Source organism: Neoarius graeffei, chromosome 5 (genome assembly GCF_027579695.1).
Source record: "Neoarius graeffei isolate fNeoGra1 chromosome 5, fNeoGra1.pri, whole genome shotgun sequence".
NCBI classification, from domain to species: domain Eukaryota; kingdom Metazoa; phylum Chordata; class Actinopteri; order Siluriformes; family Ariidae; genus Neoarius; species Neoarius graeffei.
In genome coordinates, this window is record NC_083573.1 from 62,541,208 (window position 1) to 62,568,410 (window position 27,203).

The window sequence follows — 27,203 nt, forward strand, 5'->3', positions numbered from 1 at the left end:
ACATCAAAGCGTCAAGACAAAAAACTTAAGGCCATATGTCTTGAAAACCGAAAAAGTACAACAAAACAAATGAAGCATAAATGGGAGGAAGCTGGAGTCAGTGTACAAGTATGTGACCGAACCGTGAGAAATCGCCTAAAGGAAATGGGATTTTCATATAGGAAAGCTAGAAGAAAACCATCATTGGCACCTAAACAGAAAAGAACAAGACTACAATGGGCTAAGGAGAAGCAATCATGGACTGTGGATGACTGGATGAAAGTTATCTTCAGTGATGAATCACGAATCTGCACTGGACAAGGTGATGCTGGAACTTTTGTTCGGTGCCGTTCCAGTGAGATTTATGAAGAGGACTGCCTGAAGAAAACATCCAAATTTCTACAATCCTTGATGATATGGGGCTGCATGTCAGGCAAAGGCACTGGGGAGATGGCTGTGGTTACTTCTTCAATAAATGCACAGGTTTACATCGACATTTTGGACAGTTTTCTTATCCCTTCAATTGAAAAGATGTTTGGGGATGATGAAATAGTTTTCCAAGATGACAATGCATCGTGCCATAGAGCAAAAACTGTGAAATTCCTTGGTGAAAGACACATCCAGTCAATGTCATGGCCTGCAAATAGTCCAGATCTCAACCCAATAGAAAACTTGTGGTGGAAATTGAAAAAAATGGTCCACGACAAGGCTCCGGCCTGCAAAGCTGATCTGGCAACTGCAATCAAAGAGAGTTGGCACCAGATTGATGAAGAATCCTGTTTGTCACTCATCAAGTCCATGCCTAAGAGACTGCAAGCCGTTATAAAAGCCGGAGGTGGTGCAACTAAGTACTAGTGATGTGTTTTGAATGTTCTTTTGTTTGTCTGTTTTTCATGATTCCATATTTTTTTCCTCAGAATTGAGTGATTCCATATTTTTTTCCCTGTGCTTGGTCTGTAAAAGTAACATTTACTGACTTCCACAATGCTTTTTCTTCATTTCTTTTAGTGTTTCTGAAGGCCAAGAAGGTGCACTTTGGAATGACTTTATTATTGTATCATGTTTGTGATCTGAATTTGTTCTACAGAATAAAACGTGTGAATGAGTGCTCATCCAAGACTGGTGATTCCATACTTTTTGCCAGGGGTTGTAGAAACGGGGTGAGTGGGTCAGTCCACCCATCCACATTTTCGTTTCCGGGCCATATCTTTAAAACTACTGAAGATGAAAAACTTTGTATACATATCAAGCAACATGTGAGCGGGTGCCTTTTGCTATTTTTGAAAAAAAAAAAAGTATTTTTCAAATTTTTACATCGAAAATAGATTTTGGTTTCGTTTCTAAGAGCAATGTTCGTTTCCGGAGCGTATCTCCAAAACTATTCATGATACAGATTTGAAACTTGGTGTACATGTTAACAAGGTGATGTAGATGTGCCTTTTCATACTAAGAAAACTGAAATTTCTCAAATTTTCATGTTTCCATGGAAACAATTTCAGACTTAGTCTCTCAGGTTAGTCTAAAGCTGGGCATACACTGTGCGATTTTTTTCAATCGCGGTATTCAGCTGCTGCTCATACTGTACGAGTGAATCGCAGGGGTAAACAGCACGCAGCTTACGATTCCTGTTCTCACACTATACGATCCGATGCTCGGATCCGATGCTCAGGATTTCAAACAGGTTTGATTTTCATCCGATCGATCGGGAGGAGGTCGTGAGGTGTTAATCGCTTGTCGTTATCCCATGTATACTACACGATCCGAGACGCACGATTGAGCCAAAACTCGGCCCGATCTCCAAAATAGTCGCACGAGTGAAAATCGTGTCAAAATCGGGCCAAAAATCGCCCAGCATTAGGGGTAGGTTTTGTTTCCGGAGCAGAACTTGAAAACTGAGCGGTATGGTCTTGAAAGTTGGTATATGTGTTGAGTAAGTAATGGATATGTGCCTTTTGATACTAAGAAAATGTGAGAAATTTTAATTTTTAGCTCGCCTGGACCAAAGGTCCGGTGGGTTTATGCCATGGGCTGCTGAGGTCCGTGTAAAGAGGTCGGGTTGGTTTCCTGCAGCAGAACTTGAAAAATAATATCTTGAAACTTGGTATATAGTTGATATATAGGGCGGGGGATATAGATGACTCTCTTGTTATTTTTATTTTCACGGTGCTCGCTGTACAGTGTATGATGTCCAGAGTTCGATGCTACGCTCATGTTCAAGAGGAATAAAACACACATGCGCCCGTCAGAGACTCTCTGCTGTTGTTCTTAATACCAAAGGCTGCTCCAGTGACGGTAAATAAGCCCACATTATTTTTTAAAAAGCAAATTAAAAATAAGCGCTGGATAAAACCCCATCTATCTTAATGTAAATAAAGAGACAAATTTCATTGTCTGGTGGTGAAGTGTTTATGAGACACGTTGCCTTGCACTTATGATCGGGTTCCCTGTGGTGGTACACGTATGTCATGTCATTCATATGTATGGACGTCACACAGCTCCAAAAGCCATCAAAAACCAGGTCGATGCATTCCCATATTCTTTCAAATATGGAGCTCTGCTTTGCGCTCGGGGAGCACCGTTATAACTCCTACACTTAACATCTTTGTACATGTTTATTGTGGAAACCAATGGCATTCAGACAATAGCTAATTGGATTCAAGCTCGATCGGTATGAAATACTCCAGTGGTGTAGATCTCAATCTGTTTGAGAAGAAAACATTCGCCATGTAAACACATGATCGGGCTACCATCTGTACCGGTGACCACCTGCACATGTTCAATACGCTTTCACACAGGAATAACATTTTACGGACAGGAGAAACATGGCGGCATGTGATAACAAAACCTGGTTTGACGGTGGAGACAAATTGTTTTAAATATACTTAAAGAATCTGAAATAGTTGGATGGTTGGATGAGCACCAAGTCCACGACTGTGACCTGTTTAACCGAGTGTGGGAGAAGCTTAACGAAGCCGGGATAAACAGGTCTGTTAACCCAATTACGAACCATCATTACTTAACTGAAATAGATAAAAGAAAATACGATAAGATCGACTAAAATATTCACCACGTCCATCTTTACGGAGTGAGCAAGTTTGTTTTTATGCCACATCAGCACCTGAGGCTAGATCATGGCAAGAGCATTTCTCTCTCTCTCATTATCTGTAGCCGCTTTATCCTGTTCTACAGGGTCGCAGGCAAGCTGGAGCCTATCCCAGCTGACTACGGGCGAAAGGCGGGGTACACCCTGGACAAGTCGCCAGGTCATCACAGGGCTGACACATAGACACAGACAACCATTCACACTCACATTCACACCTACGGTCAATTTAGAGTCACCAGTTAACCTAACCTGCATGTCTTTGGACTGTGGGGGAAACCGGAGCACCCGGAGGAAACCCACACGGACACGGGGAGAACATGCAAACTCCGCACAGAAAGGCCCTCGCCGGCCACGGGGCTCGAACCCAGACCTTCTTGCTGTGAGGCGACAGCGCTAACCACTACACCACCGTGCCGCCCCAGAGCATTTCTCAAGGGTATTATTTTATAAATAAGTAATTAAAGCAAATAAAATTGCATAAATAAACAAAATGCTTCAAAATCATTCTAAAACTTTTTGAGGCGGCACCTTTTTAAAAACATCATCCAATGTATTCCATCTTTACAGACCAGAGTAAGCCTGCTGTATGGGATTGGACTCATGACAGAAACACTTCACGCTGTATGCTTGGGACATGAACACATGCCCCATCGCTTTCACGTGAACTATGTGTTCTGAATCACCGATCACAATGAATCGATTCCGAATCTTTTTTTTTTAAATAAATAAATAAACCATTCGTGCATGGAAACGTAGCTAAGGTTCAGACTTCATCATCAACCCTAACAATACAAGTCAAGAGCGACAGTTAATTAATGCACACGTCAAGCACCAGACTGGAGAGAAAATATGTCATCTTAGGGACTCTGATCATGACATGACTGTTGGTCCGACTATCTCAGAATTTGTGGCTCTGCTTGGATCTACACCACACGTTCCCTATTGAAGCCCCAGAGGTCTTCAATCTTATCCTTAGATCTTAAGGGCCAGTGTGGCTGCAGGCTTTCATTCCACACAAAGACAGGAAGTACACTTGATGGATGACTGCAGTTCAAGGTGAACTAGTTAACCAAGTGGAATCAGGTGCGGCTCCTGGTTGTTTGGAACGAAAACCTGCAGCCACAGCGGCTCTTTACAGATCAGATAGAAGACCCCTGATCTAGAGACGACCGCATTTTGTTCAGCGTTTCTGTGAGCGGAAACACCTTCTTGAGGAGAGAGGTCAGAGGAGATTGGCCAGACTACTTCGCATTGACAGAAAAAGCTACAGTCCCTCAAACGAGGCCGTCACTGACTGTATAGCTCACTCGGGCTGTGCCTCCAAAACGGCGAGGAATCGACCGAGAAGAAGCGATTTTTGTTGAACTGCTCATTAAAGGCTTAATTAGTCCATAACTTCATTAATAATTGTAATGAAGCGAATCTGGGTAGAAGTAGTAGTTATATGCACCCTAGGTACTCCTACCTTCATGCCAGAAAGAATCAAAATCGGTGAAGAACTGACAGAGAAGAAGCGATGTGTGATGAAACTGCTCGTTAGGGCTTAATTACTCCATCTCGTCATTATTAATTGCAATTATGCAAATTTGCGTAGAAGCCATATGCACCCCAGGCAGACCTACCTTCCGGCCAAAAAAGTAAAAACTGGTGAAGAACTGACAGAAGCGATTTTCATGAAATGTGGACAACGGACAACTCACGATGGCATAACGTTATCGCCGGTCGGCTGGATGAATTAATAACCACTCTTTACAACTGCAGTGAGCAGAAGAGCATCTCAGATTGCACAACACATCCAACCTTGAGGCCAAAGACCACATCAGGTTCCACTCCTGTCAGCCAAGAACAGGAGTCTGATGGCGTATTCACACCTACGTTGTTTGGTCCGGACCAAACAAACCAAATTTCCCTTGGTCCGGACCTTTTGGGTTGGTCTGAATACAAACCACCGAACTCTGGTCCGGACCAAACAAGCGGACCGAGACCGAGCTGCAAGGTCGGACTCGGTCCGGACTAAAGGAACCCTGGTGCGGACCTTTTGGAGGTGTGAAAGCAGACCGGACCTAATCCGACAGTTTTGCTTTTTTGTACCTCGGGAGCTTCCGTCGTTTGTCGAGCATTATGGGAAACAGAGTCTTGACACTCCACCGCAAAGTGCAAACACTGTTTCGGTTGTCAAGGGAACCTTACAACAGTCGTTCAGTCATTCAGACCAGTGGTAGGCTAGACTACAGAGTACAAAAATGAGTAGGGGGCAAACGTGGGCCGAGGAAGAAACGCGTACCCTTGTGGATATATGGGCAGATGTCCACATATCTGAGCTTTTGGAGAGAACACACAAAAATGCCGACGTGTTTGCTGTATTCAGTGAGAAAATGAAGGAGAAGGGGTTCACGCGCTCCCCAGAACAATGTCGGCTAAAAGTGAAGAAACTCCGTCAGACCTACATTAAAATCAGGGACATTCTTTCAAAAAGTGGCGGTACTAGCGACGCAAAAAAGAAATTCATCTACTGCGTGAAGAGCCAGAACTGTCACAACATGATGTGCGCTCATCAGCGCTATCCTCCGTAGCCGCCTTGCCCTTTGTCGTCGTCGTTGATAAATTACTTGTACAACAGCATAGTAATCGCACAATTGTGAAAACAGTAAAACCTGGAAAAAACATATAGATGACATTAAAAAGAATAACAGCACGGAAAGCCTCCATGACTACTTTTGAACTTAACGCTTTGTGCGCGTGTCATCTCTGACCAATAGCTGAACGACCTCAGGGCGCGTGGCTTTGTTGACAGATTTTGGTCCGCTTACTAAAATGTACAGTGTGAAAGCGAACTGCACCAAAATGAAAACATAAAAAAAAAAACATTTGGTTCGGACCAAAGCAAGTGAACTATCGAACTATCCTGGTCTGAATACACCCTGAGGCTCCAGTGGGTGCAGGTTCACGGAAAAATACACTTGCATTGCTTGGTCCTTTTCCAACGTACTGTTTGATTTATTATGAAGAGACATAAAGCAGCTGACTTGGCAAATCTTTTTGGGGTTTCCATTGGATTTGATGGAAATGAAATCCGACACCACTGAGCAGAGAAGTGATTCTAGGCCACGTTCCAAACCACACAATCGAAACGCTACCACTCTAAACAATCTATCAAGTTGGACTTATACTATTTAGTCGAGTAGTGTGCGATTTAGGATGCAACCAGAGTCTCCTTTCAAAATCGCAGTCGCCTGAAACGAATGGCGACGCTTGGCAATTTTGTGATGATCAAGCTGCACTTCCCCTTGCTCCGCTCACTCCCTATTCAGTGCTCGTGATACCCAGGCAAGGAGGACAAAGATCCCTACAGATGGACGGTCACTCGGCTGTACTGATGATGACAAATTGTGCGAGTGTGCTACAGGAGATCAGATTTTCCCACAATGAGCATGGGATTGCTGCCATCCTGAATCAAAGCCAAAAGCATCCGCTCCACTGCTCCGCCAGCATGAGGAAGGAAGCATAAGCGTTTGATGTCACCACAGAAAGCCCTCCCCCCCCGATCGAAGATGGAGGTTAATGCATACCACAGAGAAGGTACTAGGAAGAGCAGAAGGCTCTGAAAGTACCACTGCAGCAATGTTCCCCATCATGTATAATCGATACTAATGTACTGATCAGCTCTTATACACAATGCCTTTGCTCTGGCAATGCTGCGTTGCTGTAATTAACGTGGAGGTTCTCTGACAGCTTAAGAGATAATAAAAGCCCTTCCTTTTATACATCAGGGCGTTTGAATTAAACCATACAATGTGCGTACGCCTGCTCTCTGTGCTCAAGGATCAAATAATGCGCTTCAGTGCAGTCCATACGTAGAATATTTACTTGAAGAGTCTGCCTGAGTATCACAGCGGCACTGATCTCTACAGAACGCTGCTGTATGTAATCCCCTATAGATGACCTGCAACCACGTGATCGTCGTGAGCATCTGCTATGATGGTGGATATACAAGCAACTAGGACGGCAGCCACTGAAAGCGTGTCTGGAAACGACAATGCTGAATTCTCTCACCATTACCACGATTTGAACGGTCGAGCGAAGATTCAATACAAAGACAGTGTTCTCCACTTTTCAAAAATAAAAGGTGGTGGCGGGGGGTTGGGGGGTCCAGGGGCGGAGCCCTGGTCGGAGCAGCTGACGGACTTTGGGCTTTTTTGACAGTGAAACTGGCCAATAAACGGATAGGAAATGCTAAATCGTTTTGCAAAAAAATTAACACTCTTACTCATGTCTTTATCATCAGCGTGAGACTCATTTGACATTTCCGTTGAGACTGATGCGCCTGTTGCGTATCCCTGAATTAATTATATTTTTTTGTGTGCGTGAAAAATCAATGAACTTCCATGCATAAACAAAATACCCAATTACAATAAACGCACACATTTTTCCAATACACAATGTTAACTGGGTGAAACCACTCCAGTCAGTCAACGCACGAGCTGGTGCGCGTGCCAGAGACTGGCGCTACAAAGCCACCCCGGGTCCTTTAGCCCAAGAACCCAGAAGTCCTGCAGTAAACAAACACTGAAGCAGCGGGAAAATGCAGCTCTCGCCTACACGATCACAGATACGTAAAATAAAAGACCTGAACGTAACTAATGTGTGCGTGTGCGCGCGCTGTTATATGATGACTAACTGTGTATGGTCAGAAAAGACGATAGAGAAGCGTAACCGTTGCACAATAACGCTACAAACACCCGCAAAGTTATTTAGCTGCTGGCTAGCTGCAGCTTCCAGCGTTACTGTGCGTCAGTATAGTGTAATATAGTGCGGTGTAGTGTAACGCAGGGATCCACCTCAATCTGCAGAGCTCTGGGTCACAACCTGTATATGCAGTCGGCCGGATGGTTTTCTATTGCAGTCGCGTGGCCACTTCAGGTAGCCCTGTATGCATTCGTTTAATGGTCTTCTGCGTGTTAAATAGTTACAAAATTATAATAACGCGAATACTTTACGATTTATTTGGTGTATACTGATGAAGTTAGGGTTTTTTTGGCCAAGGGAAGGGTGGCAGGCCAGAATTATAACGTGGCGGTACACCACTTAAAAGCACCCGTGGAGAACACTGCAAAGAGAAGATCGATATGTGTGGTTTTGACCCATATTATTTTTAAAAAGTCAGACTTTTCTGAAGATAAGATGCTTCTACCGACCATCGAGTACCCAGATATCACGCTCTATCTGGTTTGGCTGCCGAAGAATCAAGTCCGACCTTGGATGAAACACAGCCCGTGTTCTGAGTGGGCGCCCAGTGTGGATCGTTTCTATCGTATAATTTTGCTGGCGCTCCTAGAAGCGAAATGGTAATACACGGGTTAAAATTCTAACAACGACCGAGTGAACCACGACAAGAGAACGCTCATTTTATAGCAAGATTCTAGCAACACGAAATAAAATTCTTCCATGATCTTATCGAGAAAGCTTTTGAATCTCACCGGAGATAAAATGATTACTGCAAACACGAGCTGTTTTGGTTTTCGCCTCTGTTAGATCAGCCCTGCCGATGTTGTTCAGCCGTGCTCGTCTCCTCTCCGTACTAAGCCTCAGAGTTTCCTCGCCCTCTTTCCGAATCACGGACGGAATTCTAAAAAATCGGAACGTGCCACTGTCACGAGTACTGCTGTGACCACGACCATATACAGCACAAAGATATGGCAAAAGTAAAAGAACGCTTAAAGCAGTGGAAAAACAAAGAGTTGCGCACGTCACTATGTTTTGTATGGAATGTCACTTGACCCCACAGTTGTATCTCCACCAACATGGCCGACATCCGGGTTTCTATTTTGCTTTGATGTCACTTGCAAGTCAAGGTTTCAACCAGACTACGCTGATTCCAGTTTCAGTGATGCTCAGCAACATAATGTGTAAACACGCTCCGATCCTGCCGACACGGACGAAACATCTTACTGAAGGAAAATTAAATATCACGTTACAGTGTTACGTATTGTGACTGCAATATGCCTTGCATCATATTAGAACTGATGAACCTCCCCTGATGTGACACCAGAATCCGATTTGCTGTTTTTGTTTACATACAGGCCAACATGTTCTGAAAGCCTGTAACTAATAGCTCTCTCTGTGCGCGTCACCTAGCTAAATACGGAGCCTTTCCGGGGGGGGGGGGGGGACTAATAAATTGTGTGCGTTTTTGAACACAATATCCCTGATATTTCTTTCCTTTGTAGCTGCCAACAAAGCGGCCGAAGCCAGTTCTGGTCCGTTACAGCTGAATAATCAGATAAACACATTATTCTATTCATATTCACTGGATATGAGCAATCGCACACTCTGATTGGCTACTCTACTACTAGGATATCAGGTCATATACTGTGAGTAGAGAAAAAACAAAAATGGCAGCGCGTACTGCTGAACCAACCGAGGATGAAATAAAAACTCTACTCGAAAACAAAACACCCCCCCCCAAAAAAAAAGATACAACAATACATGGAATAAAAAGTATTTGATGGCAAGAACGTATTTTTCAAAAATCATTATTCACAAATTGCTCCTGTCATTTCACCGGTTTGTTTACATTCCAAGCGGAAATTATTTTAGTGGACATTTTGTAGAAAGTTATGCATCGAATTTGCAAAAAAACGCAAATAAAAATGCTCCATTTCTCAAAATCCAGCAAACGTGGATATAATAAAACACTCAATTTCGTCGTACAGCCGACTCGGTGCCATCAGCTCATGTACGACTCGATTTCGTGGAATAACTGTTCAACAGATTGGTTGAAAGAATTTAAAAGATAACTGTTTTTGACAATATCTTCACTTTCACGTTACAATTTATGCTCTATGGCCTCGGATGTTGCCACATCGTTGCAGATTGCTTTTCCAAACGTAACATGGTGGAATATCAATGACATCGAAAATGGCATCTTGGCGCAGAGGCTTTGGGGAAGGGTGAGCTTGAAAGAATGACCCAAGTAAAAAGTTCTGCTTGTTGGATCGTGTGAATGCCGTGATTCATCGAAACACCCACAGACACATTCATCTGGGACTGGAACATCTGCGGCTGATCACCAGGATGCTGACAGCTCAAACAGAAGAAAAGTAGTCGAGCCTTCTGCAACACCAAAAAGCAAAAGCCAAGATCACAATAAGAAGAAGAAACCTTTATTTGTCACATGCACACTTCAAGCACAGTGAAATTCATCCTCTGCATTTAACCCATCTGAAGCAGTGGGCAGCCACACTAGAGCGCCCGGGGAGCAGTCAGGGGTTCGGTACCTCAGCCCAAGGCTGCCCCTAACTGCATGTCTTTGGACTGTAGGGGAAACCGGAGCACCCGGAGGAAACCCACGCAGACACGGCGAGAACATGCAAACTCCGCACAGAAAGGCCCTCGCCGGCTGCTGGGTTTGAATCCGGAACCTTCTTGCTGTGAGGCGACCGTACTAACCACTACACCGCCGTGCCGCCCATGTCTCATCCCAAATAAGGACTGAGACATGATGTATTCTCCAGGTCACAGTGCTGCTGCTGTAGTATACACAAACACACAGATCGGGTCATTTTAACAAATCCAGTGCTCCAGAACACCCCGCACTAGGCTGTAACGACAGATCGCTTCATCACAGAGAAATCATGACCAGACGAGCTCGACATACCTGTCCTGCTTCAGCTTTCACTAGCAATCCCTGCTTTGAGAGCTGGTGTAAAGGCAGCTTCCTCTCTCTGATGTGTCAGAGCGTGTCGTGCTTTGCTCAGGTCCTCATGACACATGCACAGGATACTGAAGAATCCTTGAGTCTCCAAGAAAAATAAATCACACGTCTCGAAAATCAGATGCCTGAACTCAGATCAGCCCCAGTGATGGGAATCCCATCTCTGTGCAGTGACTCGGATCATTTGACTCATGAGTCGACTCTTTCAGTTCCTAAACAGCTCGTTGCTATTTTTCTTCTAAACCGACTCTGTGATATATTTTACCCGGGTGATTACACTGGGGAACACAATTTTTGTTGAGTTAGGTCTGACAGCTGTTTTTAACTAAGTTTTGGGTGCGGAATCCAAAACTGATCTCAGTTTTTCTCCATCACATCAAGTTTTTGAACTATAGGATCCCCATTTTCTCAAAAAATATGAAAAATACCGTACTTAACAGATATGTGCTTGTTTTATATGGTACAAATTTACAAATATTGACATACAATGAAATATGAAAGAAACAGGCATGACTGCAATGTTTATTTAACACTTATGTTTTTACAAAAAATATGGCTACTGTAAATATAATTGTGTGCAAGAAGAAGAACCCTTTATTCGTCACATGCACACTTCAAGCACAGTGAAATTCATCCTCTGCATTTAACCCATCTGAAGCAGTGAACACACGCACAGCAGTGGGCAGCCACACCAGAGCGCCTGGGGAGCAGTCAGGGGTTAAGGTACCTTGCTCAAGGGCACCTCGGCCCAAGGCCGCCCCATGTTAACCTAACTGCATGTCTTTGGACTGTGGGGGAAACCGGAGCACCCGGAGGAAACCCACGGGGAGAACATGCAAACTCCACACAGAAAGGCCCTCGCCGGCTGCTGGGTTCGAACCCGGACCTTCTTGCTATGAGGTGACAGCACTAACCACTACACCACCGTGCCACCAAGTAGTTAAGGTAAAAAAATTTACATTTATAGTTCTTTCTGGAGTGTTCAACTTGAGGACTATTGCGTTTGATGCTCCAACAATAGTCAGCCATCATATGTGCATCCCATCTACCCTGATAATGTTCTTCCATAACCTTCAAATAGTCTTACTACAGTGGGATTTTGCTTATCTGGAGGGTAAGCTGTGGAGAAAAAACTTGACATGTTAGAAAAAAAACTGACTGCAATTTTGGAATCAGCATGCCAATTTTAGTTTTAATCAGCATAAAAATCTAACTCAACAGAAATTTTTTTTTTAAATTGTTCCCCAGTTGCTTCTGATCCACCACTCAAACAGCTCACTCTTCACGAGTCGACTCCCAGTCAGCGTTCAGAAAAAGAACCGACTCACTAGTGAACGACACATCACTGACTGTGGAGCTGAAACTCCAGCAGGACGCTCTGGAGGACTTTTAGAGCAATAGGATTAACATTAGTCATGCGGTGAAGCTGAAATACAGAAGCACGGATTCATTATACGAGAGCAGGAACTGAAGGAAAGATTTATTTTTAGATTTTTTCATGACTTACGTGTGTGTGTGTGCAGCAGCCCAGTCTGATCCTCCTGATCCATGTGTGCGTGTTGATGAGTTCTCTGTGGATGCTCTACTGTCGCTGTTTACTCATTCCTCCGGAACAGGGGGAGGAAAAAGCCCAACCCAGCACAGAAAAAAATGAATAAAAAGCAAAAATGTCGGCTGACTTGATTTCTACCAGAGCAGCTGATGTGCCGCGCTGCTCTGCTCTGCTGGCAGTGAGCGGCGCCCCATGCACACAGCCCGAGCCGAGATTTGGACTGTACCATTGCTGCTCAGAGGGAAGCGTCTCAGCTGGGTTGACTTCTTTACCCTGACTTTAACTTGTAGCGCTGTTTACCTTCGACATTTACAATTAACTCATTACTACGATCTTATTGTTGATCTGTGGGCGTGAGAACGGTATTGTATCGTGTCCCAATGTCTTGTCATTTTTTAAAAGTATCCCTGCGTCCCTGTCGCGGTGGATTCTCCCCAGGAGCCACACTTTCAAACGGTGTGGGCGCCCAGCGGATTCCCACACAGGAAGCCAACAGCTACAGGCTCGGCTTCACAACACTGTTTGGAAGAATTTATGATGGAAATAAATGTTTTTTTAATTTAAAATTCATTAAACATGAAAGTATATTACAATGGAAATACATTGAAAATTCCAATGAATGTCTGTGTCTATGTGTCAGCCCTGTGATGACCTGGCGACTTGTCCAGGGTGTACCCCGCCTTTCACCCGTAGTCAGCTGGGATAGGCTCCAGCTTGCCTGCGACCCTGTAGAACAGGATAAAGCGGCTACAGACGATGAGATGAGACATTGATTTTCGTGACGTCGCGTGCGGGACGCCTCCTTCTGAATCCTACGTCAGCGCTGGTTTGTTTGAGAAAACGACCTGGTGGTTTTCTGCAAATTTCTTCAACGTTATCACGTAATTATAAAAACGGTTAACAGATGTATCGTAGGAGGGTGGTGCAACACCAATCATGATGGGATTAGTACTCATCGTTTCCCAAAAGACCGGACAATGAGAGAGAAATGGGAGCGCTTGGTCTACACAGGCTGTGCACTGAAACCGTGCAAAGCTCGCGCAGCCTGCTGGCGCTTCCGCAGGTGACGTCACGAATCTGGCTCCAGACTCCCTTGGGATTTTTCCAGATGCATTTTGTTATTTTATTTTTTTCTGCTGTAGACAGATGGCTTTGTGCAAAATTACCCTTCTGGATGATTGTGTAAAGGGACATACTTTCATATAAAAAAAAAAAAATTGGTCCAGAATATGCACTTTAACCTAAGGGTAGTATCTCCCTGGGCTGCGACAGCTTGCAGCAAATTGCAAATGTCATTCACGAGACAGTTTCAAAAGTGTCTTGAAATATTCGCGGGACTTCTCAATTTCCTTGCGTGACTCGCAAAGCGTCGCTCCTTTGTCGCTGAAATTTTAAACATATTCAAAAAATTATCACACATCACATCACATCACATTATCTCTAGCCGCTTTATCCTTCTACAGGGTCGCAGGCAAGCTGGAGCCTATCCCAGCTGACTACGGGTGAAAGGCGGGGTACACCCTGGACAAGTCGCCAGGTCATCACAGGGCTGACACATAGACACAGACAACCATTCACACTCCCATTCACACCTACGGTCAATTTAGAGTCACCAGTTAACCTAACCTGCATGTCTTTTGGACTGTGGGGGAAACCGGAGCACCCGGAGGAAACCCACGCGGACACGGGGAGAACATGCAAACTCCGCACAGAAAGGCCCTCGCCGGCCCCGGGGCTCGAACCCAGGACCTTCTTGCTGTGAGGCGACAGCACTAACCACTACACCACCGTGCCGCCCTCAAAAAATTATTGCAACAAAATTTCTCTCAAAATTGCCACAAATGCGTCGCTGGTGTCGCAAAGCCGTCACGAACCCTTGTCAAGTCAGTTACCGTGAGACAGGAAGTGCGAGCCGGTATCTCACTGGGCTGTGACAGCCTGCAACTAGTTGGAGATACAACTAAAATATACGAATATCAATTCAGTGTGATTCCAAGTGAAAATTGTCGCTAATTCGCATATTTTATCGCAATTGTTGTGTCTCCAACTAGTTGCAGGCTGTCACAGCCCAGTGAGATACTGGCTTAACCTGCATGTCTTTGGACTGTGGGGGAAACCCACGCAGACACGGGGAGAACATGCAAACTCCACACAGAAAGGCCCTTGCCAGCCACTGGGCTCGAACCCAGAACCTTCTTGCTGTGAGGTGACAGCGCTAACCACTACACCACCGTGCCGCCCCAGTTAATACTTGCAAAGCAAAAAAAATTTGCTTTGGAAAATGATAGATAGATAGATAGATAGATAGATAGATAGATAGATAGATAGTTGACTGTTGATGATTGTTGACAGTTATAGACTAGTAGTAAAGTCTGGAAAATTCCACCATTCATTTCAACAGGAATTTTTTTTACTAGTTTTCTTTAATATCTTCCATATAAAGTGTAGAAAAATGAAAACACCATAGCTTAAAGCATATACGCAGAACCACGGCCTCACTTTTTGTTTATAAATGCCTTGAGACCTCAAGAATGGCACAGGAATAGTTTTAAGCGTTAACAATAAATCTAATATAGTAATTTTTATGATTAAAGTGATTCATATAGGTAGCGGTCTGAGTGAATGACCTTAATGTCCGTAACGTCACAGCAGGAAGTCTATCGGTCTCATCGCCATTTCCGCTATACTAAAACACAGAGCTGACTGCAACTCCGATCCTCCATTTTGAGCTAATTTATCGCCATGCCACGTAGATGCATTGCTGGTCGGTGCAGCAACATGACAGAAGGTGGATTTATGTTGCATTCATGACCCAAGAATGTTCAAACTGCAAAGATTTGGCCGTGTTTTGCGAGAAGTTCACGGGCACATTGGCCAGCTACGAAGTGGTCTCTCCTCTGCTCTGCACATTTTACTGAAGACTCGTACGAGACCTCTGATCTGTTGAGGAGCGTTGGCTATAAGCCTGTATTGAAAGACGGTGCAGTACCCACAATTAAATAAAACTACAAGAAAAGGAAAGTATTTATTTTATTTATTTATTCATTTTTAAAGGAAAGTGAGTTTAGTTGCACCAGTTCTCCCGGAGTGAGCCGAGGGTTGTTGGTAAAACCTGGGACAGAACGGAACGTGACATATTGCTCGGGCAGTGACCTCCCTGCAGTTGTTGCTAAAACCGGTGACGTCCTGTTCTGTCCCGGGTTTTAGTGATTGCCTGAACCGAGCAGTAATGGCAGATTACTCAGTATGGAGAAAATGGAGAATGAGTGGAGCAGCCGTCCAATTTCTTCACTGGATATCTCTGCCATCTCGCCCTTACGTGGAAGAAGCGCATGAACGGAAAACTGAACGAACAACTGAAAGTCAGATTGTTTCAAAACAATTGGCCACAAGATTGGCCTTCAAGAAGCAAGAACACAGACAGGTAAGCTCCGACTCTCATCTCATCTCATTTCATCTCATTATCTCTAGCCGCTTTATCCTTCTCCAGGGTCGCAGGCAAGCTGGAGCCTATCCCAGCTGACTACGGGCGAAAGGTGGGGTACACCCTGGACAAGTCACCAGGTCATCACAGGGCTGACACATAGACACAGACAACCATTCACACTCACATTCACACCTACGGTCAATTTAGAGTCACCAGTTAACCTAACCTGCATGTCTTTGGACTGTGGGGGAAACCGGAGCACCCGGAGGAAACCCACGCGGACACGGGGAGAACATGCAAACTCCGCACAGAAAGGCCCTCGCCGGCCACGGGGCTCGAACCCGGACCTTCTTGCTGTGAGGCGACAGCGCTAACCATTACACCACCAGCTCCAACTCTCATTTGGATAAAAAAAACCAACAAAAACAACACGTTGTTTACCCTCATTTAGATTAATACATGTAACTTGTATTGTGTGTTTAAGTATAAGATTATTTAATTTGCTTCAGAATGTGATCATCTCAGTTCATCTGATTATTTAATTAGCCTTTTACGTTTTATCAGTGAAAATGCATGCATGTACATGTATGTTGCATAAGTTATAACACCTATCCTGTTTTAATGAGAGTCAACCCACAATCAGTGAAGTCAAACCAGTCTTAGTTGAGAAAGTCAGTAACGGTATTTCTTACTTTCACCATAAATTTTTATTTATATGACTTTGGTCAATAGCTGTAAAAGGCCTCGACCTTAAAACCGGTTCCCACTGTGATGTCACGCACTCAGGCCTGGCTGGCTCAGTGGGGCAGCTCCAATGCCAACTTTGCGGTCGATTTTAACTCTCAAAAATATATTTTTTTATTCCCATTTATGCAGCATACAAGAGTCAAGGATGGAGATACTATCCACTCAGAAATGTATTTAAAAATAAAGGTTCTGCGTATCTCCTTTAAGTGTCATTTCCAAGACAGACATGCAACAAAGTTTGAATGAAAGTTTTACATTAAACAGTTCTTGAAGAATTATTCACAGAAAATTCTTTAAGAAAAAGGGGAATAATAATAATAATAAGCTGAAGAAAAACAACATAGTGATTTTGCTTTGTGATTGGGGCGGCACAGTGGTGTAGTGGTTAGCTCTGTCGCCTCACAGCAAGAAGGTTCTGGGTTCGTGCCCAGTGGCTGATGGGGGACTTTCTGTGTGGAGTTTGCATGTCCTTGCCATGTTTGTGTGGGTTTCCTCTGGGTGCTCCGGTTTCCCCCACAGTCCAAAGACATGCAGATTTGGTACAATGGGGCCACTGTAATTGGCGCAAGCTGTTGTGGTTTCCCAGCCATAATGTGTATGTATGTGTATATATATATATATATATATATATATATATATATATATCTTGCTATGGCAAAGCTAATTAATTTTTTTTTAAATTAAATAAATTAAAACACAGCAAGAAGGTTCTGGGTTCGAGTCCAGTGGCTGATGGGGGCCTTTCTGTGTGGAGTTTGCATGTTCTCCCCGTGTCTGCGTGGATTTCCTCCGGGTGCTCCGGTTTCCCCTACAGTCCAAAGACATGCAGTTAGGTTAACATGGAGGTGGCGTTGGGCTGAGGTGCCCTTGAGCGATGCACCTTACCCCCAACTGCTCCCTGGGTGCTGTTAGCATGGCTGCCCACTGCTCTGGGTATGTGTGTGTGCTCAATGCTCACTTGTGTGCATGTTCACTGCTTCAGATGGGTTAAATGCAGAGAGGAATTTCACAAATGTACGTGTGATGAATAAAGTTCTTCTTCTTCTTTACAAGCACTAGAATTAACCAGTTTCTGATACTATGAACACCAAACTGGTGTCCAAAACACCCAGTGACTCGTCATATTCTTGCCCCAGACATGTAGGCTGCTAATTAATGAACGAATCAATCAAGCAATTAATTAATTTTCTTCCATGCACATATCACTTCTGATCTCAAAAACATAACTAGAAGGATAGTCAGTAGAGTGTATACCTCCGCCAAGCCACATAACATCAAAATCAAATTACTTGAACCTAGGATAATACTAAAGCTTTACACCAAATTTCATCAAAATCTGTTCACTACTCCTTGAGTTACCTTGGGAACAGACAAAAAAATAAATAAAAATCCCAGATCTGCAGACATATCTAGATTTGCATCAAAATCTAATCGATTGCTCCTTGGCCCGTGGTTCAGCTTTCCTCAAAATTTCATCAAAATCTGTTCACTACTTTTTGAGTTACATTGGGAACAGGCAAACGGAGGCGAAAACATAACCTCCTCCAACACAGTTGGCAGCGGTAATAACCAGCATTCCTGAGAGGGGTGGGGAATGACTGGATGGAGCCAGGCAGGTCTTATACTCTCAGACTACTTACAAATCTGATATTTTTGATCATTGTATGCAGTTAAAACGTCTAACTTTTCACCAATCTCCACAAATCTCAATCTGTACAGTATGTTAGTATGAACATTGATCTCTTATAGCACATGAAAACAGGACTGTAATCTTTTTTTTCCTGTACGGTAATTGCTTGGTGTATTTTCAGGAGCCCAGATACATTCAAGGATGTTCAAACAAATCAATCTAAACCGTGCCACTGTTCATCACCTGTAGACCACAACAGAAAGAGACATGGCTGTGATGTGAGGAGGGGGAGGCAAATGGCACGCTCGAGAGGGGACACACCGTCCCGCCGAAGACCCAGAGGGGCTCCTTTGTGCAGCTGTTGGCCCGTGCTAACACACAAACCCCAAGAGCCACCTGTCACTGCAACTGGGCACAGAAGAGGAGTATGACGGGGGATGGGGACGAGGATGCTCAGGACAAGGGAAAGTGCTGCACCAGAGACAGGCAGATCGGAGACATTTTGGGTTGTTACTTGGAAATAAAATAAGCTTAAAGACTAAAGTCTGATAAATTAAATCTGCACAGTCAAATGCAGAGTCTCTTTACAATGTCTGCTGCACGCAGAAGGTTGTTTTTTTTTCTAGCAGTGACGTCTAACTTTAATTCCATGCGTTAATACTGGAACGTTAGGCAATTATCTGGAGATGTAAATGCAATTGAAATGTTCATCATATGAAGTTGGTACAGACTTTCCCTTATTAAATACATCGCTGACTCGTCTTATTTAAAGTACAATAAGCGAGTAAAAACAAGCATATGATATTCAAACTAATGTAAAGTTTGCAACAAAAATACACTACCGTTCAAAAGTTTGGGGTCACTTTGAAATGTCCTTATTTTTGAAAGAAAAGCACTGTTCTTTTCAATGAAGATCACTTTAAATTAATCAGAAATCCACTCTATACATTGCTAATGTGGTAAATGACTATTCTAGCTGCAAATGTCTGGTTTTTGGTGCAATATCTCCATAGGTGTATAGAGGCCCATTTCCAGCAACTCTCACTCCAGTGTTCTAATGGTACAATGTGTTTGCTCATTGCCTCAGAAGGCTAATGGAGGATTAGAAAACCCTTGTACAATCATGTTAGCACAGCTGAAAACAGTTTCTCTCTTTACAGAAGCTATAAAACTGACCTTCCTTTGAGCAGATTGAGTTTCTGGAGCATCACATTTGTGGGGTCGATTAAATGCTCAAAATGGCCAGAAAAACGTCTTGACTATATTTTCTATTCATTTTACAACTTATGGTGGTAAATAAAAGTGTGACTTTTCATGGAAAACAGAATTGTCTGGGTGACCCCAAACTTTTGAACGGTAGTGTACATACGGATTTTAATACAGTTAGAGTTGTTTCACCATAACTGTTTCATTTCAATATCTGGAAGTCTGTTTATTTGTTACAGAGGAACATGCCTAGTTTTAATGAACCCCAGCACTCCAGGAATCTGCTGACTACAGGAATCACACCAGAATCTCCACTGAGCTTCAACATCACAGTGACATGAAATTGCACAAGAATGAAAAAAAAAAAAAAGTTACATCATCAGAAACGGTGGCACGGTGGCGTAGTGGTTAGCGCTGTCGCCTCACAGCAAGAAGGTCCTGGGTTCGAGCCCCGGGGCTGGCGAGGGCCTTTTTGTGTGGAGTTTGCATGTTCTCCCCGTGTCCGCGTGGGTTTCCTCCGGGTGCTCCGGTTTCCCCCACAGTCCAAAGACATGCAGGTTAGGTTAACTGGTGACTCTAAATTGACCGTAGGTGTGAATGTGAGTGTGAATGGTTGTCTGTGTCTATGTGTCAGCCCTGTGATGACCTGGCGACTTGTCCAGGGTGTACCCCGCCTTTCGCCCGTAGTCAGCTGGGATAGGCTCCAGCTTTCCTGCGACCCTGTAGAAGGATAAAGCGGCTAGAGATAATGAGATGAGATGAGATCATCAGAAACTTAGTTGAATTAAATAATGTAAATCAGTACTTTCTTTGGGCGGCACAGTGGTGTAGTGGTTAGCGCTGTCGCCTCACAGCAAGAAGGTTCTGGGTTCGTGGCCAGCGAGGTCCTTTCTGTGTGGAGTCTGCATGTTCTCCCCGTGTCCGCATGGGTTTCCTCCGGGTGCTCCAGTTTCCCCCACAGTCCAAAGACATGCGGTTAGGTTAACATGGGGCGCCCTTGAGCGAGGCACCGAACCCCCAACTGCTCCCTGGGTGCTGTAGCACAGCTGCCCACTGCTCTGGGTATGTGTGTGCGCTCATTGCTCACTTGTGTGTGCATGTGTGTTCACTGCTTCAGATGGGTGAAATGCAGAGGTTAATTTTCACTGTGTGCTCGAGTGCACGTGTGACAAATAAAGGCTTCTTCTTCTTAATTTGTTCAATTCAGTATCTTTCTGCCAGCCGGCTTTTTGGTTTTCACTGGTGATAAGGGTTGATTCGTGCTTGAAATGATGTAGGATTGTCAAAGAAACCTCACACTGTGAAGCTAGAGCAAGTTCTGTATGATTTTCCAGTTAGAGCATCACATAAAACCTTTCAGGCTGAAGGGAAGATCCTTATCATTTGGAAAAACAACGCCACAGAGATTTTCTAAAGCCGCAGATGAAAGGACATGGAAGGAAGATGTTAAGAGACGGGAGGGAGTTTATTAAGTGTCCAACCATACATGGGTGCACTGGAAAAGACTCCCTCGCCTATTGGAGGAGGAGAGAAGTAGGGGGTTTATTTGCAAGCTGCAGTCTCTCTCTCACTATGCACACACACACACACACACACACACAGGGCCGTATGCATCCATTCACAAACGCAACCCGAATTTCTTTGTGGATGATCAGAGCGAACACTGCAGGCCTGAAGCTGAATAGAGATCCGGGCTCGAGGTAAACAGCACACAATAGAGCATGATGTAATCACATGAGCAGTGGAGCAGCCAGTAGAGTTTCAGCCAACAACACACTGTACATAAAAGAGTATCCTGAAAACACCCCCAACTACTGTCACGGACAAGGAAAGAAAAAGGGATTTTTTTTGTTTTGTTTTTTTTAAATGGTGTTCAATTTGTCACATTACACAAAACCAGGCTAGGGTGTTTAATTGTAATGCAAATAGAATGGGGGGGAAAAGGAACAGAGGCTTCTACGTGTCTTACAAATGTGGAATTGTACCTCACATTCTCTAAAAAAAAAAAAACTGTGAGGGAATGACTTCAGAGTAAAGATAACACCCAAAGATCAATGTAAGGCCATTGATTTTTTCAAACTACTTTAACAAAAAACTGATGACAGGCTATGCGTGATACAAGGACAGCAATTTTAATGTCAAAACTGTGTTTATACAGTAAAAAAAAGACAGAGCTGAAACACTGAAGTGCTAAAGCTCCATTTTCGGGGTCTCACTGAAGAATCCTACCTATTGTGTCAGAGTCTAGGGGTCACTTTACTGAGGAACCAGGGTCATCAGTGGCCCCTTAATCAAAGCACAATGGCGTGAATGCCAAGAATGTCCCCCACGTGTTCTTGTTCTCTATACAGAGCCAGAGTATATATTAGAAATTAACTTAGTAGTAAATTTGCAGTAGAGCTGGATGAAACCAAACGTCCTCAGGTCTAATCAGACTTGCATGTGAGAAAAGATTTTTTTTATCTTCATAAAGACTTTTCTTACTGACATATTTGTTAAGAAGCAACGTGACAACACGGTTTAACTCCCAGACAGAAAACAGGCTCTAACTCTTCCATCTCAGGGGAATAAATCAATATATAGTACATATCGATTACATACCTGTTGAATCGGCTCATACATGCTGCGTACCTACAGTATATTCTGGGTTCAACAGTCGTGTTTTGTTTTAAATCGTGGTCATTCAGTAAATTTCACAATTTTACACTTGCCTCTGTTATAAATCTGTTTCAAGAGGTGGACCGTAATGAAGTATGTTTACTTGAGTATGCCTTTTGAGTATCTGTACTTTACTTGAGTATTATTTTTGTTGGAAACTTATGACTTTAACTTCACTACATTTGAAAGACAAAAATATCGTACTTTTTACTCCACTCCATTTCTATCAAGGTCCTCGTTACTGTGAAGCAGCTTTGAAAGTGGATCTTTTTTACCTTTTCTTTTCTAAAACGTGATTGGTTTTTTTGCAGGTGACACTGAGAGCCTACCAGTAATCACTAGGCTCACGTCACGTCCGTAGACTGAATAAAATCAAGTTCAGTGATTTCTTAGCAGCATTATTTGAACACGATTGTTCAGTTGATGGCAGAATGGAAGGAGGCAGTTTTTCTGGGGAACGCACGCACGCACGCACGCACCCATGGCCATACCTAGAACCCATGTTTCAGTTTTCGGAAAAGAATAAAGATTTGTTTTGTTTTAAATGTTTGCTTTTTTTGTTGCCTAAAACGAACCACATCACGGCCTACAAAAACTCGCCGTACAACCTGCAGAAGCATACTGAGGTCTGTAAATATTTTATTCTAAGAGAAAGCTTGCAATGAAGTTGTCTGTTTTTTTAGAGCTAGCGATAACATTGCAATAGCTATGCAGTCTGGTTAGTCAAATGACTTTCGATAGATTTGCCCACCAAGTTGCTGTAGCCTTGTCCATGGCTAACATTCAGTGCGTTTACATGCACATCCAAATCAAGCTACTGTCAGTAATCGAGCTAAGGGTCTCAGCAGGGGTGCCAGAGGAATCCAATCCTACATGCACACAAGGAAATCGAGCTATTGTGTGAGGTACATTGTGCACCCGAGCCACAGGTGGCGCTACACACCCCATCGTGTTGGTACACTTCTGGTTGTCGTCATGAAGAAGAGCTATTCAAGAGTATAAACAAAGTTATCAGTTCCGTGTTCACAAGAAGAACGACGACGAGGACAGCAACATCGATATATATATATTTAACTCCTTAAGCTGAATGAGCATGAACTCTATCTCCTCATTGCTCCAGAAGTGCACGTTTCTACTACTGTTGTCATGCCGACCGAGGCTGTTGTGTTTCCCGCTTGTGGTCTCGTCACTCGTCACTTCCGGAAGGGGCAGTGCTGAAGTAAGTAGCTCGATTATGTAGCTCGATAGGGTTTACATGCACTAAGTAGCTCGGCTACAATCGCATAATCTAGGTTGCGTAGCTCGATTACAAGAAATCCAGTTCGGTTCGATTTCAGCCGAGCTAAGGTGTTTCCATGGCATTTAGAACTTCGATTTCAGTCGAGCTACGGCAGAAATTCGATTTTCTCTATGTGCATGTAAACGCACTGAGTGACACTGTTAGCATGTAAAAATGGAGTTACGCTAACATGAATAACGTTAACTTATCTGAAGTCCTTTCAGAAACATGTTTTAGCGTAATCTTGCCAAATAAACAGAATGTAGAAAGCTTTCTTTTCTAGTAACATTAGCTATCCAATATGATTTCGAATTTGAAAAGAGCTTGCTAGCATGTCAGGTGGCGCTTCAGCGCTACAGGTTCTACAAGCTAGTCAGTAAATCCAGTCGGTTGCTTCAGAAGCATTAGGTATTGTAAGTGTTGTGACAATAATACAACAGTGCGTTGACAGAAAATGTACTTTTAATACTTAAGTATTTTAAAAGCAAGTACTTCAGTACTTTAACTTAAGTAAAAAATTGGCTGTACAACTTTCACTTGTATCAGAGTAACATTTAACCAGTGGGATCTGTACTTCGATTTAAGTAATGAAGTTGGGTATTTTGTCCATCTCTGTCTGTTTCGTACTACTCCGTGACACATGCACACACACTTTCAGTGTATTATACAAGTTTGTATTTGAGACCCAGCAGAGCCCAGAACACCACCTCCCTCCTCCTTCTCCTCGACTGTCATGTGCACAGGCTCCTACCCCCTCCAGCTTACTATCCTCCCCTTCTATTCTTTCATTACCATGATAAATGGAGGGCTGAGTGGACAGAGAGGGAAAAGGACTAAATGAACCAGCAACATCCCCCCCTCTAGCAACCGGTAAATGCTTGCAAACATTTCTCCAATCCCAATAAAATATTCTATTTCAGTTCAGCATGAGGCCTGAGAGGAATTACGACAGCTCCATGAGAGATCAGATGCGCTATTAGCAGCAGGTCCTCTTCAGGAATGGACAAGCAGCTTGGACTGAAGTGAAACGAAGCCTTTCCATAAAAGAACTTGACCACTTGTATGCGACGCAATCAGGCTGTAGGTTGAAGCTGCATGAATAGAGAGGCACGAAGGCCGGCTGTTATTTGACGTTAAATAGATGGATGAGTGGCAGTAGGACACACACAAGCTCAGTGGGTTAGATCACATTGGGTGAGAAGGTCATAGATCACTTCTGCTTTGCTTTTTCGGAGTTTAAAAATGAATGCTAAGACTCAGACTGCTAGCGATGCTCATACATAGATGCACTTAAAAACAAGCTTACTGATATATAAACCTTAAAAATACAAAAAAAAAAACACAAAACACCCCTTTGTTGTACCTCATAGTACAATCCAACAGAATGATCTGTCTAATTGTACATTTGGCTAAATGTCCTGCACACGACACATAAGCTAATATGACAAAGCAAATCAGTGTGTGAAGTGCTGACAGAAGCACAGGGCCAGAACCACTGAGACACACTTCCATTACACAAAAATACTGGGGTTGTGGAATGAAGCACGTGCAAACACTGAATCTCTCAGGCAGTGACAGGATCTTTAGCTTCATCTCATCACATTCACTTGCGAAATGGCATTCGTGTCATCAGATACCGCGTCTCAGAATTAATGACCGTTAATGATGTCGTTGGTGAACGAAGAGCCATCATGTGTCTCGTCACTGTTACTCTTGCTGGCGAAATATGATGTAAAATGAGAACCCTAACCTTAACCCCCACTTCTATTAGAGGTATTAATAAGCACTGACCCAGAAAAGACTCTCAGCATACACACAGACACACACACCCTTCAGGTCAAATATTTAATAAAATAAAAAAGGTACTGCAGTTTTAACTTAGAAACGCTTGTTACTGGAAATGTAATCAAACAGTACCCAATAAAAAGGGTCTGAATTAGTTTTAATACATTAGTAACATCAACCAAGTACTACAAACGCACTCTGGTACTTTATACCCAAAGCATCCCAGACATTACTGTGGATTAACAAGGGATTTACCAAAACATCTGTGAAATCAGAAGGGTAAATTAACAAGCTACATTTGATATGTTCACAGTAAAAGTTCTAGCACCTCTTACCCACTGCGAATGGTCTTTATCTCTCCACCCTACATTCGAAAAGGCCTAATCCTCAGGCCCCCGAAGGGGAAATCCTCTTCCTGCAGAACCCCTTTCACTGAAATCCCCACTATTCCTTACTTTAAAGGGTTAAATACACCCCCAGTCGAAGCTAGCAAAGAGACTGCTTGGAGCATAAGCTGGGGCAAAAGCAAGCAGTCCGAAATTCCATGAAAGAAAGAACACATTTTACATTTTCTTCACAGTGTCCATCATGATAATCACCAGTATTTAACAACACTGTATGGACTAGCATCGAATTTGCATAAAAAGACAACAACAACAAGCTCTACAAACTGAATTTACACGAACATCTGTAAACCCTTTTCAAATTCACAAGCTGTTTTAAATTTTCTACATAACAGGCAAGTTGATTTGACATGATTCAAATTATTGTACAAAGAAAAGAAAATTAAAGTAGATATGTAGAACCATGGCCTCACTTTTTGTTTATAAATGCCTTGAGACCTCAAGAATGGCACAGGAATAGTTTTAAGCGTTAACAATAAATCTAATATAGTAATTTTTATGATTAAAATGATTCATATAGGTAGCGGTCTGAGTGAATGACCTTGACGTCCGTGATGTCACAACAGGAAGTCTATGGGTCTCATCGCCATTTCCGCTATTCTAAAACACAGAGCTGACTGCAACTCTGAGCCTCCATTTTGAGCTAATTTATCGCCATGCCACATAGATGTGTTGCTGGCCAGTGCAGCAACACGACAGAAGATGGATTTATGTTGCATTCATGGCCCAAGAATGTTCAAACTGCAAAGATTTGGACGCGTTTTGCGAGAAGTTCACGGGCACATTGGGCACCTATGAAGTGGTCTCTCCTGTGCTCTGCACATTTTACTGCAGACTCGTACGAAACCTCTGATCTGTTGAGGAGCGTTGGCTATAAGCCCGCATTGAAAGAGGGTGCAGTACCAACAATTAAAGGAAAATAAAACTATAAGAAAAGGAAAGTAAGTTCAGTTGCACTAGTTCTCCCGGAGTGTGAGCCAAGGGTTGTTGCTAAAACCCGGGACGGAACAGGACGTGACATATTGCTCGGGCAGTGACCTCCCTATGGTTGTTGCTAAAACCGGTGACGTCCCGTTCCGTCCCGGGTTTTAGTAATTGCCTGAGCCGAGCAGTAATGGCAGAGTATACAGTATGGAGAAAATGGAGAATGAGTGGAGCAGCCGTCTGATTTCTTCACTGGATATCACTGCCATCTCGCCCTTACATGGAAGAGGCGAATGAATGGAGAACTGAATGAACAACTGAGGGTCAGATTGTTTCAAAACAATCAGCCACAAGATCGGCCTTCAAGAAGCGAGAACACAGACGGGTAAGCTCCGACTCTCATTTGGATACAAAACAAAAAGAACAACAACATGTTGTTTACCTGCATTTAGATTAATACATGTAACTTGGATTGTGTGTTTAAGTTACTGGTATAAGATTATTTAATTTGCTTCAGAATGTGATTGTCTCAGTTCATCTGATTATTTAATGAGCCTTTTACGTTTTAGCAGTGAAAATGCATACATGTACATGTATATGTTGCACAAGTTATAACACCTATCCTGTTTTAATGAGAGTCAACCCACAATCAATGAAGTCAAATCAGTCTTAGTTGAGCAAGTCGGTAACGGGATTTCTTACTTTCACCATAAATTTTTATTTATATGACTTTGGTCTATAGCTGTAAAAGGCCTTGGCCTTAAAACCGGTTCCCGCTGTGACGTCACGCACTCA

At 43.3% G+C, this 27,203-nt stretch overlaps 2 protein-coding genes across 6 annotated transcripts in view; both read right to left on the bottom strand.

Moving 5' to 3' along the window:
* The window catches only part of thrap3a (thyroid hormone receptor associated protein 3a), a 264,720-nt gene extending 253,669 nt beyond the window's left edge, over positions 1-11,051 (bottom strand). The window contains exon 1 of the mRNA XM_060922188.1: positions 11,041-11,051. The gene's annotated coding sequence lies outside the window, so the exon portion shown is untranslated. The remainder of the gene's footprint in view (positions 1-11,040) is intronic.
* The window catches only part of map7d1a (MAP7 domain containing 1a), a 154,152-nt gene extending 141,613 nt beyond the window's left edge, over positions 1-12,539 (bottom strand). For all 5 annotated transcript variants that reach the window (XM_060922193.1, XM_060922192.1, XM_060922195.1 and 2 more), the window contains exon 1: positions 12,304-12,539. In XM_060922193.1, the coding sequence (XP_060778176.1) occupies positions 12,304-12,346 (43 nt within the window). In that variant the 5' untranslated portion in view covers positions 12,347-12,539. The remainder of the gene's footprint in view (positions 1-12,303) is intronic.
* Between the last annotated feature and the right edge of the window lie 14,664 nt (positions 12,540-27,203).